Genomic DNA, 11,809 nt, shown 5'->3' on the forward strand with positions numbered 1-11,809 from the left:
TTACCGCAAGAACTAGATGTAAAGATCTCATGGATTGATTTAAGAGGCCAGTGATTTCTTCCTGATTTTCAGACCAATAGTTATCCCTAAAATAATTCAAGTTGGAGTTGCCCGTGAGACCTTGGTGTGTTCGGACTGGCCAGATTTCATTAGTCTAACACAACTGAACATATAGAGGTCTATAAAATCATGTGGCAGAGATAGAATGAAAGCACACAGTATTTTCTTGGGGTAGTGGAATAAAGAACGAGAGGACATACGTTTAAGGTAAGAGGGGAATGATTTAACAGGAACCTAAAGGGCAACAATAGACAATAGACAATAGACAATAGGTGCAGGAGTAGGCCATTCAGCCCTTCGAGCTAGCACCGCCATTCAATGCGATCATGGCTGATCACTCTCAATCAGTACCCCGTTCCTGCCTTCTCCCCATACCCCCTCACTCCGCTATCCTTAAGAGCTCTATCCAGCTCTCTCTTGAAAGCATCCAACGAATTGGCCTCCACTGCCTTCTGAGGCAGAGAATTCCACACCTTCACCACTCTCTGACTGAAAAAGTTCTTCCTCATCTCCGTTCTAAATGGCCTACCCCTTATTCTTAAACTGTGGCCCCTTGTTCTGGACTCCCCCAACATTGGGAACATGTTTCCTGCCTCTAATGTGCCTCCTGCAACTTTTCATAACAGAATGTAGTGGGTACATGGAACAAGTTGCCAGAAGAAGTGGTAGAGCCAGGTACCATAACAACATTTAAAAGACATTTGCACAGGTACATGGATAGAAAGGATTTAGATGGATATGGATCAAATGCAGGAAACTGGGACTAGCTCAAATAGACCTAATCAACATGGACTAGTTGGGTCAAAAGGTTGTTTCCACGCTGAACGACTCTACGACTTTATGACTGCACTTCATAGATTGTTAAACACTGGGGCATACTGAGATGGTGATGTGCGCTATGTAGAGGGTTACCAAGTCTGGCTGGATCTATTATGGGAGGCTTTATCCCATGACATACTGCTTTGAAGCAAATATTGGCACAACACTGGGTGAGACCACATTAATGCCTAATCTTCATCCAAGAGCCATATGGGAGGATACCATGTTCAGAGCAGTTCCTGGGCAGGAGGAAGTCCCATGCAAGAAGGATCCTGGGTTGTAAGGGGACCCATACAGAAAGGGTGAAGGGATCCCATGTGGGAAGGGCTCCTCTGTGGAAGAGGGTCACAAAGAGCTGAGGGTCCCCAACACAGCCTTTAATTTGAGTGTGACACCGACTTCACGCCACGATTTCAGACCTTGCCGGTGGTGGGGGTTTATCTCTTCATTCATCTATTTCGTTCCTCTCTGTGTCAGCCCACTCTGGGTGAGAAGGAAGGTTATTGCCACATCCACACAGCTGCTCTGCTCCTTGCTTCAGGCTGGAATGCCTGATCCCACTGTGAACATTGCTAGTTCATTCCCTACACTGGCATCTTCTGGGCTGGCTCAGTCTGTGCAATGACTGTGAACAATCTCCTCATGCTGACAGAAAGTCATCTCCTGGGTTGCTCCCAACAGACTCCTGGAGATTTATTTAATTCCCCCCTACTATCTGGAAGGGTTGGCAAACTTAATTATACAAGTCTGTTTAAGTAGCACATTGTCTCTGTCTCAGTGGTTAAGTTTTATATATATTGAGAGTCCGGGAGATCACATTTACATTGTCCCCGCATTTAAATTGGTTGCAGATGGACTACCCTCGGGCATTTCAGTTGGATGCCACACTGGAGTTCTACCCGATGCATGCCAAGCTGGTTTGAGAATGTTCTCCCCATTCATTTAAAGATATAATTATGGCTTTCAAATCCCATTAAAACTGGCCCTCTCACTCTCTATGAGTTCTTCTCCAATCTATAATCCTGTGAGATCTCTTGGCTTTTTGCAGTTCTGGCCTCTTCCATAACACAGTGAATTCCATGTCTCCAGCATTCACAGCATTCTCTTCACAAACCCATCCCTAAAACCTTTCTAGACCCCCCTCTCTTCTCTTCAACCATGATTTTTGCCAGCTGCCTTAACATCTTATGTGGCTCAAGGGAACAAGATTTTGCGCAATAAAACATGAGAGGCTTATGCCAACACAAGATTTTTGGGCAAGAATTCAAAACCTCTAGCAGAAAACAGATAAGGTTGTTTATTTTATTCCACTGTTAAATTGACAAAAGCCGTGGTTCAGGAAGTGGTTGGTTGTACTAGGCAGCTGACGGAGAGGCAACAGAAAAGCTGGGTGTGCGAATGAAATCTAAAACATGCCAACAGATAAAATGCAAAGGACAGCATGGTGGGGCAGCAAGAGGAGTAGTTGCCTCACAGCTCCAGAGACCCAGGTTCAATCCTGACCTCCGATGTTACCCGCTGGTGGGTCGAATTTGCAACTATGCCCTGTGACCAGGTGTGTTTCCTGTGGGCACTCTGGTGTCCTCCTGCCTCCTAAAAGTGTGCAGTTTGGTAGATTAACTGCCCACTGTAAATTGCCCCTAATAGATCAATGACCGGTTCAATTGGGAGGGGGGGGGGGGAGGGAGAGGGGGTGGTGTGTATGTGGGCAGAATAAAAATGGGTTCCACGGGGAAGAAATATTAAGGTTAGGGGATTAAAATGACAACGTTATGATTTGGAGGAAGTAAATGGGCATATGCCAAGCATTCAAGAAAGGGCAGTTTCATGAAAGTATATTTGAAACTGGGTATTCACAAGCAAGGAAAAGGGTCTTGGATAGGGTAGGAAAGCTTCATAGAGGGTTATTTGTGAGAATGGTGAATGGTGGTGGGATCATGTTTTATGCAGAGGGCAGGGGAAGGTGATTGAAGGCCATAGTTTGTAAAGAAAAGAGAATGTAATTATATCAGTGGAGGTTGTAATTAGAGAACTGATATCCCTTCTCAGTTCAGTTTGATCAAATCCTGAAAATGCACAAATAACTATCATTCCCAAGTCCACTTTAAAAGTTGGTGACTTCTGCTCTGGATGCCACATAAAATAGGGCAATATTTGGAAACAGAGGAAAGTTCAAATGAATATCTAATTAAATTGTTGGTTTTAGCAAAAAACATCTTGAATGAATGCCCACTGTTGAAATAGGAGCATTTTTTTGCACATTTATAATAGTTTGCAGTCAAATTAATTGGATTTTATTTTGGCCTGAGATGCATTTGTAAATCTGGTCATTCGTAGTGTTGCTGGTTCACTATTTCTGACTAAAAGAATAAATAGCTAATGTAATATATTGTATAAATGTTGAGAGCTTTTGTTTAGTTCCATAAATCCAGCAGTAATTGATGATTAAAGCTACATTTTTTGGCTCACGAGATGCAGATATTTATGTAAATCCACAAATCTCCATGACGGTTCTTTCAAGTTAATAAACTGGAGCATTTTCTGCCCTGTCAGATGAACATAGAATGTACGAGGTACTAATCAAAAGCATAGCAGGGAATTCTCAGTGTCCTCGTCAATATTTAATATTCAGCCAACATGACTAAGAATCATGATGATTTATCATTATCACACTCTTCGTAAAAGCTTTCTGGATGCAAAATTGGCCTTGCGCGTTTCCAACATTTAAATAGTAATTGCTCCAAAAAGATCTTGCGTACTGCGAATGTTTGGGTCGCTCCTCTGCGATCCTGACAGATGATATAAAATGCATCTTTCAACTTACTTTAGATTACGTACTCGAAGATAGCATGTGTGACAATCACACAGTTCCTGCAACATGTTCTCAATCAGGTCTTTGCGAATAACATGCCACTTGTCGCAAAATATTAGCAGGCGGTAATTCACAATGAGCAATTGTGAGAATCTAGTTGCATGCATCAGCTCCGTGTCTGGTGAGATTTAACCAACATAGATGTTATTAACATTCTAACACTCATTAGAAAAAGAACAAGACTTTATCTAAAGTTACTAAGTTTGAGCAAGTGAAAAATCGACCCTCTAAAAAAAAAAATGAAAACTCAAGATGTCAGAGTTTGCTTTCCATTCAATTAAGCATCTCTGAGTAATCACTGAGTTTTCGTATATTTTTTTAGAGGGTAGATTTTTTCACTTGCTCAAACTTTGTAACTTTAGAAAAAGTCCTATTCTTTTTCTAATTAGTGTTAGAATGTTAATGAAGGTTGTGAAGGGTGCTTTGTTGATGAGACCACTTTTTTTTTTTCCAAAGCAAAGATAAACAAGTTTTAAAAATTATTTTCCCTGGCTCTTCAAAAATTAAAAACATTGTTACTGAATAAAATATGTCAAACCATTGCTAATGAATTTTGTGTTTTTGGAAGATGCTTCTGAACCTCAATGAAATCGACATGATCCTTTCCAAAGTAGAAATGATCCAACAGGGGTCCATCAAACATAACCCCCCTTTGTCTTTAAATTTTAAACTGTGTATGTAATCAATGCAAAAAAACAATGTTGAGCATAATTGTTCAGAGTTCTGTTCCCTCATTCCAGGGCATAGGTTTAGAAATGGGATAAAAGGATTAAAGAGGATCTGAGGAAGATTTTTCTTCACCCTGAGAGTGGTTGCAATTATTTAAAACATAATTAGATGAGTACTTGATTCACCAAGGCAAATAAGCTTACAGGCTAACTAAACGTCTTAGCTTTTTGTAGATGGGTACTACAAAAAGTAGTGGACATTGGGGCCAAAGGGACTGTGTCTGTGCTGCATGTCTGTGTCTTAACATTTCATTGTCTAATCCATGAACTAATTATTTTTCTTAAAATTAGATGCACCAACATACAGTAAAAAGCTTTGTTTTTAATCTTGACATTTTATCTGTACAAAAGTTAACATTGCTTAATCAGAAATTATTCTGCATTCCTCTAACAGTAGACTCTAGTACAAACAGAATGGTTAAGTTACAATTGATTTCTCAAACTATGTACAGTAAACAGTTTGCAAAAAGGATTTGCCAAGAATATCTTTTTCAAAACAAACATTTTTTTCCAAAAATAGAAGTAAAAATTAACATAAATCTTTTTATTCTTGCAAACATTAAGGCACAAATTAGCATTTAAATGGAAAACAAGTTTATATGCTCAGCATACAATTGAAACTGGAGAACAAAAGACAGTATTAGACTACCCTATTCATCGACAGCATTTGTTAATATGGGTTCGGTTTTATTGTAGTGGAGAATTAAAAGATTCACAGCTTGTTGGCTAAAATATATGGTCCCCAATAGTCCGAGTTGCCAAGGAACAAACTTTTGAAACTTCTCTGTTAGAAAAATTTACCATTTTATCCAGAAACTGTGACAAAGACACGATTTCAAAGCGTGTAATATGTTTAGTAAGATATGGTTTTCACTCTGATTTAGAAAAAAAAATTGGCATGTCATTCAAAAAACTGCCTCCCAAACCCATGGGAAATAAGTCAACTGATTCATTTTCCTTCAAGACACCCTTTCCATTATCACATGAATTCTTGATCGCACAAGAAAAAGCCTAATTTTTTTTGCTTGAAATGTTCCAAGTAAAAAAGGTAAAAATACATAAGATAAATACACACTTCAACAACTACGGTTCAGAAACAATACGTTTCAAAAATTTAGATATCCTCAACGCTTCCATAACCTCTTTTCATAAACTTAGAAAATAAAACAAACTAGGGAAAGAATAAAGATTTGCGGAGTCTGACCTATTTCATTCAAATGTAGCTCGTCCTCACAGAGGATTTCAGAGGTTTTCATTTTTTTTCCCCGTCTTCGTGCTGGTAATCACTTCAGACCAAAGCTTTTGCCTTTTTCAAACAAAAATCTAAGTCACTGATGGTTGTCACTGGTCAGAATTGGCATCATTTGGATCAGCAGGCACTTAAAATGGAATGGTACAGTGCTCCACTCATTCAGTCTTTCATTAGTGCATAATGCCATGGAAGACTGATTAAGTCTCAAGGGTTCTTGAGATCATGCATCTCCTAAACCTGCATCCCCCCTCCCCCCCTCCCTCCCTCGCAATATGTATCCTGGGAAATGACGACTTCCTATGGCCTGGTCAGGGTTGTGTAGACAGGTTGGTCCCAGTTAGTCGGGCTGTGGGCTGGAGGAATGGAGAGGCTATTCAAAAGGGGTGATGCATAAGGACGGCGAGATGAATGAAAATAAGGGTACTGGTAGATGGTTGAAGGGTATCCGGAGTAAGGGCTGTAGTAATTGGGGCCTTGGACGTCAGAATAGTCACATTGGGAGCCAGGGAAGGCAGCAGCACTGGCACTGATAGGGCTGCATCCCTGGCTGCTGTAGGAACTATAATCGGTTTGTGGCGACGAGCCGTGATGTTGGTCGTTGTAGTGAGTTGGGCTCAGCTGTTCGGTCTTAATGTGCAGCCTTTGCTGGCTCGGTTCGCTGGAGACCGATGAGGAGGACGAGGAGGACGAGATGCTCTTATGGCTCCAGATGGCTTGGGCGGTGCCGCTGCTGGTTAGATAGGAAGCACTGTAGGAGCCGGTCATGTTCAGTCCGTGGCTGTGGTCGGAGGGGAGAGGCACAGCATGGCCATTCAATGGGAGGTACTGGTCAAACTCATGGACGTCGAAGGTCTCCATGTTGTTGATGACCTCGCTGCTCAGCTCGCTGATGTCCACGTTGCTGAAGTCAATGTTCTGGCGGCCATTCTCCGGCATGGAGCGCCCCTCCCTCTTCAGCTCATGCTTGCCTGCGTGGAGGTCGGTTTTGGGAGTGGGGGGTGGAGTTGGGGGCCCTTGTGCGTGGCCTGATTAAGAACAAAAGGACAGGCCTTTACTACAGAAGTCAGAAATAGAGCAAACAATTACACGACAGTCACAGGGGAGTGGTGTTAACACTTTAAAAAAATTCACACAAAGCATTAGGAGGTCCCTGGGCTATTGAAACTGCGCAAGAGTTATCCAACCAACCACTTCTTCCTGCTCATTCACCCTGGCCCCGCAATCCTCCCCCATCCCCACTACCCTTTCCAATGTATCTCAAATACCCATCAAAAGTCACCGCTGAACACGTTTTCCAGAGAGTCAAGAGTGTTTTATTGTCATATGTCCCAGATAGAACAATTAAAATATTTACTTGCAGCAGCACAATAGAAAATGTAAACATAGTGCACTCTAAACAATATAATAAATGAGAAAAAAAGTTCAGAGTGTATATACACACACACACCTATTATAAATGCACATATACATATATATTATATACATTGTACATATAATAAATATTATATATTTATAATATAAATATTTAATATATCATATATGAAATATAAAATATCTATATATAATATCTGTATTTAAATATATATATATATATATCATATATATATAATATCTATATATCTATACATATAATATCTATATATCTATATATACTATCTATATATCTATATATAATATCTGTATTTAAATATATATATATATATATATCATATATATATAATATTTATATATCTATACATATAATATCTATATATCTATATATAATATCTATATATATATATAATATCTATCTATATCTACATCTATATCTATATCTATATCTATATCTATACACACACATTCCCCAAACAATACGAAAGCGGATTCTGGCCCTCAGTGTCCCGAGACTGCTGCTGAATCTATTTTTCGCCGTCTCTTGGAGTGAGCCAAACTGCACTAGACTGCACCAAACCCGTCTCCTCATCCCCGCTCTTCCAAATATCATAAGCCTCCCTGCCAACCGAAACCATTCACCTCATCGCCCACATTATTGGCTTTTAACCCTTTAGCCTTCTCTGCTGGCAGGAAGACAACATCGGTTTCTCTCATCTTCCCGCAGAACTTTACGCCACCAGTTGGAAACTTTTTCGCAATTATGCGAAGAGTGTATCGAAAGCGCAAATAAATGGAAAAAGTCCCGACGATTCGTTTTGTGCGCGGGGTTCATGCAAGTCAGAGGGTCCAAACTATCTCTTTCGGTTAACTCCTACCGTTTTGTCCCGAGGGCCAAATCCATGGTGAATCGGGAGCGTATGCAGGTGACAGTATTGGAGAAGGGAAGTGGACCGTTTGACCCCGGTAGATGGAGAAATAAATTCAGAAAAACGAAGGACCTTCCACCTGAAACGCCAACTCTGTCTCCCTTCCCACAGATGCGGCCTGACCCGCTGAGTATTCACAGCATTTTCTATTTTTATTGTAAATTGGAGGGGGGGGGGGGGGGAAGTGTCTCTCAATGGACAGCGCAACAGGACCAGAAACCTCTTCACGCAAACCAATCATTGTGGTTTCTCTTGAATAATGACTGGGCGCTGTTAACTTTGAGGCCAGGCCAAGTTGTATTCTGATAAACTCAGGAGTTGCTCGGTGCAAGATGCTTAAGCAAAGTGACCAGGGCGTTAAATGGTTAAACGACCAACAGTTGGTCGCTGTGACTCCACTTTGTCCTCGCTGTTGCCTTCGCTCGCTTTATTGGCTTTCCTACCTCCCTCCTCCAGTTCCTACCAAGACCCCAGCCCTCCAGCTCCCACCAAGACCCCAGCCCTGCAGCTCCCACCAAGACCCCAGCCCTCCAGCTCCCACCAAGACTCCAGCTCCCACCAAGACCCCAGCCCTCCAGCTCCCACCAAGACCCCAGCCCTCCAGCTCCCACCAAGACCCCAGCCCTCCAGCTCCCACCAAGACCCCAGCCCTCCAGCTCCCACCAAGACCCCAGCCCCCTCCAACTCTCGGCTGCTCACCTGCGTGCTCGGGCGGGTGGTGGCCGTCGGAGGTCACCCTCGCCGCCGCCAGGCTCTCCTTGTACACCTGCCCGACGCCCAGGTGGTTCTGATCGGCGCCCTGCTCCGAGTCGGCCGGGCCGTTCTTCATGCTCTTCCTGCGGCGGGGCTGGTACTTGTAGTCGGGATGGTCCTTCTTGTGCTGAACCCGCAGGCGCTCCGCCTCCTCCACAAAGGGACGCTTCTCGCTCTCGCTCAGCAAGCTGTGGTAGGGAGGCAGGCAATGGCAGTGGGTCAGTCTCAGGCTTGGCAGAAACCCCAACCCACTCTCGCAGCCCGCTCTTTCCACAGATGGACCCCCCCACCCCCACCTTGGGATAGTCTACCTTTGAAATCTCGACTCCGAAACGTCGTCCATTCCTTCTCTCCAGAGATGCTGCCTGACCCGCTTTTGGGGTCTATCTTCTTCGATGTAAAACAGCGTCTCTGCAGTCCCTTCCTACACACCTGCAGTTCCTTCCTACACACAACTCCACCCGTCACCTTTGACCGAGAACATTGGGAATTTCAGACCGGACAAATGAAATTTGTGTGATCTGATCTCAGCGCCCAAAGTGGGTTCAATAGAAAAGCCTATCTTCCTTCCACGAAGGTATTTATTAACAAAAATGCTGGAGTAACTCAGCAGGTCGGGCAGCATCTCAGGAGAGAAGGAATGGGTGACGTTTCGGGTCGAGACCCTTCTAAGACCCGAAACGCCACCCATTCCTTCTCTCCTGAGATGCTGCCTGACCTGCTGAGTTACTCCAGCATTTTGTGAATAAATACGTTCGATTTGTACCAGCATCTGCAGTTATTGTCTTATATATTCTTCCTTCCACGAATGTCCCCGCCAATCCCCCGTTGCGGTGTTTACACGCTAAGCACGTTAGCCCCCCTCTCGCTGCGTCTCTCGGCTAACTCGAAAGTGATCGCAAGTCCTTGCTTGGAAGCCGCGCTGGGATGGAAAGGGGTGAGGGAGCTAAAACCGCCCGCTAAAACTTGCTCAATATTTGGGGAGAGGGAGAGGGAGAGGAAAGGGGGGTGGAGGTCAACTGAGAGGGTCACCAACTAGCTCGATGGGCTGAAGATGGACACAAAAAAAATGCTGGAGTAACTCGGCGGGACAGGCAGCATCTCTGGAGAGAAGGAATGGTCGAGACCCTTCTTCAGACTGGCTGAATCCTTCTCGCCCACCAATCTCAAGACCGACCCATGTCCGAGCGCTGCGGACGGCGCTCTGGGTGAACTCGGAGTGGGGTTGGGATCGAATCAAAGAAAGTCACAGAGCCATGGGGCTCAGGGCAGGCTGTACGAATCTGCCTTGACTCGCTGTCCCAGCGGATAGTATCGCCTTCATTAAAATCTCATTCAGCCTAACGGAGGGCGGTCCGTGGGCGAGAGAGACTGCCACCGACCGAGAGAGGCCGGGAACAGAAATAAACCTTGTCTTCAACATTAGGGTGTAGCGGTTCTAATATATTTTTTTAATACGGCAGAGAAATGTTTCAATTTCTTTTTAAAAGGCACTTAGCTGAGCCCGCGGAGGGGGAGAGGAGAGGATGGTGGGGGGGAGAGGAGGGGGAGAGGAGGGGGAGAGGAGGGGGAGAGGAGGGGGAGAGGAGGGGGAGAGGAGGGGGAGAGGAGGGGGAGAGGAGGGGGAGAGGAGGGGGAGAGGAGGGGGAGAGGAGGGGGAGAGGAGGGGGAGAGGAGGGGGAGAGGAGGGGGAGAGGAGGGGGAGAGGAGGGGGAGAGGAGGGGGAGAGGAGGGGGAGGGGATGGTGGTGGGGGGAGAGGAGAGAGGAGAGGAGGGGGTGGTGGGGAGATAGGAGATGAGGGGGAGAGAATGCCGCACCGGGCCGTTGTGGAGATGGGGAAGGCAGGCACTACTCCTGGGTCGGGACCAAGAGCCGGCGAGCTCCTGTTCACTCGCCCACAGGTCTCCCCTATCCCCCGGGGGGTGGAGATGGATCCCCGTGGATGTCTCTCTCTCTGACCGGGAGTCCCGCAACCCACAACAAGCACGCAAGCCGGGCGCGACACTTACCGCCAGAGTTTGCCCAGGGTTTTGCTGAGTTCGGCGTTGTGTAGGTGCGGGTACTGGTCGGCGAGTTTGCGGCGGGCAGCCTGAGCCCACACCATGAATGCGTTCATGGGTCTCTTGACGTGGGGCTTGTTCTTGGACGTGCCGTTTATCCGCACCGGCATTGGCACCAGTGTCCAGTCGTAGCCCTTCAGCACCTGGCTGACCGCCTCTCGGATGCAGGCGGGGAAACGCTCGTCGTCCTCGCCGCCTCCGCCTCCTCCTCCTCCTCCTCCTCCCAGCTTCTTGGTGGCCGCGGCGGCGGGCAGCGAGCGGCAGACGTCCTCCGCCTGGGTCTCGCCTTCAGACGCCGAGCCCGGCGACCCCACCGACTCGCTGTCGGAGCCGCTACACCCGGGGCTGCAGCCCGTGTCGGCCGCTGCCTGCCCGCCTTCCTCCGTCATGTTCAGCATCGACTTGGCAAACCGCTTCACCGCAGCCGCCAGGGGTGCATTTAACTTGCGAGAAACCCGATGCGACTCGACACGACTCGACACGACACTCCAAAAAGGGGGAAATTAACAAGCGATAAGATTAACGTTCAACTCTGCCGTTTCAAACTAGGTCTGTCCACATTAAAGCCACGTGCTTCGATCCTGGGTGGGGTGGGGGATTGTTTAAATGAGACAGTGCTGGAGAGAGATCACGCTGAGCATGGAGATAGAGGAGGCAGCAGTGGACAGACAGACACTGTGTCAAGTCGCCGGGCGGCTGCTGAGGAAAACTTGGGAAAAAAGAAACTTTTGTCAGAAGTTTGTTTACGGCTGCTATATCAGTCCCGGGCTACGAATCCCTGATTGGCCCGAGTGTGCCCACGTCTCTCGGATTGGCTCCACTCGTTAAGGAGAGGAGGGAGGGAGGGAAGTCTCTTTAATGAGCGACCCGGGTTTGGGTTTTTTAAAGTCCCAGTCCTTTTCTTTTTAAAAAAAACCTATTTAAATATTAAACGGCCGCCCTCACCAAGAATCTTCTGGCAAAA

The 11,809-nt window shown here is 45.8% G+C and overlaps 1 protein-coding gene across 1 annotated transcript; it reads right to left on the reverse strand.

Annotated features, from left to right (window-relative positions):
- Positions 1 to 4,824: 4,824 nt before the first annotated feature.
- Positions 4,825 to 11,560, reverse strand: sox8a (SRY-box transcription factor 8a). Its single transcript, XM_078417804.1, has 3 exons — positions 10,795 to 11,560; positions 8,731 to 8,972; positions 4,825 to 6,756 (listed from the first exon to the last, which is right to left on the reverse strand). Exons 1-3 carry the CDS (start codon positions 11,241 to 11,243, stop codon positions 6,029 to 6,031), a joined length of 1,419 nt encoding a protein of 472 aa, XP_078273930.1. The 5' UTR covers positions 11,244 to 11,560; the 3' UTR covers positions 4,825 to 6,028.
- Between the last annotated feature and the right edge of the window lie 249 nt (positions 11,561 to 11,809).

This window comes from Rhinoraja longicauda, chromosome 21, assembly GCF_053455715.1.
Source record: "Rhinoraja longicauda isolate Sanriku21f chromosome 21, sRhiLon1.1, whole genome shotgun sequence".
Classification (NCBI taxonomy): domain Eukaryota; kingdom Metazoa; phylum Chordata; class Chondrichthyes; order Rajiformes; family Arhynchobatidae; genus Rhinoraja; species Rhinoraja longicauda.

Coding starts and splice junctions, on each gene's coding strand:
- sox8a (XM_078417804.1), bottom strand. CDS start 11,243: ATGCTGAACATGACGGAGGAAGGCGGGCAGGCAGCGGCCGACACGGGC. Junction 8,973..10,794: donor ACCCTGGGCAAACTCTGGCG/GTAAGTGTCGCG, acceptor TCCCTACCACAG/CTTGCTGAGCGAGAGCGAGA. Junction 6,757..8,730: donor CCACCCGCCCGAGCACGCAG/GTGAGCAGCCGA, acceptor GTTCTTAATCAG/GCCACGCACAAGGGCCCCCA.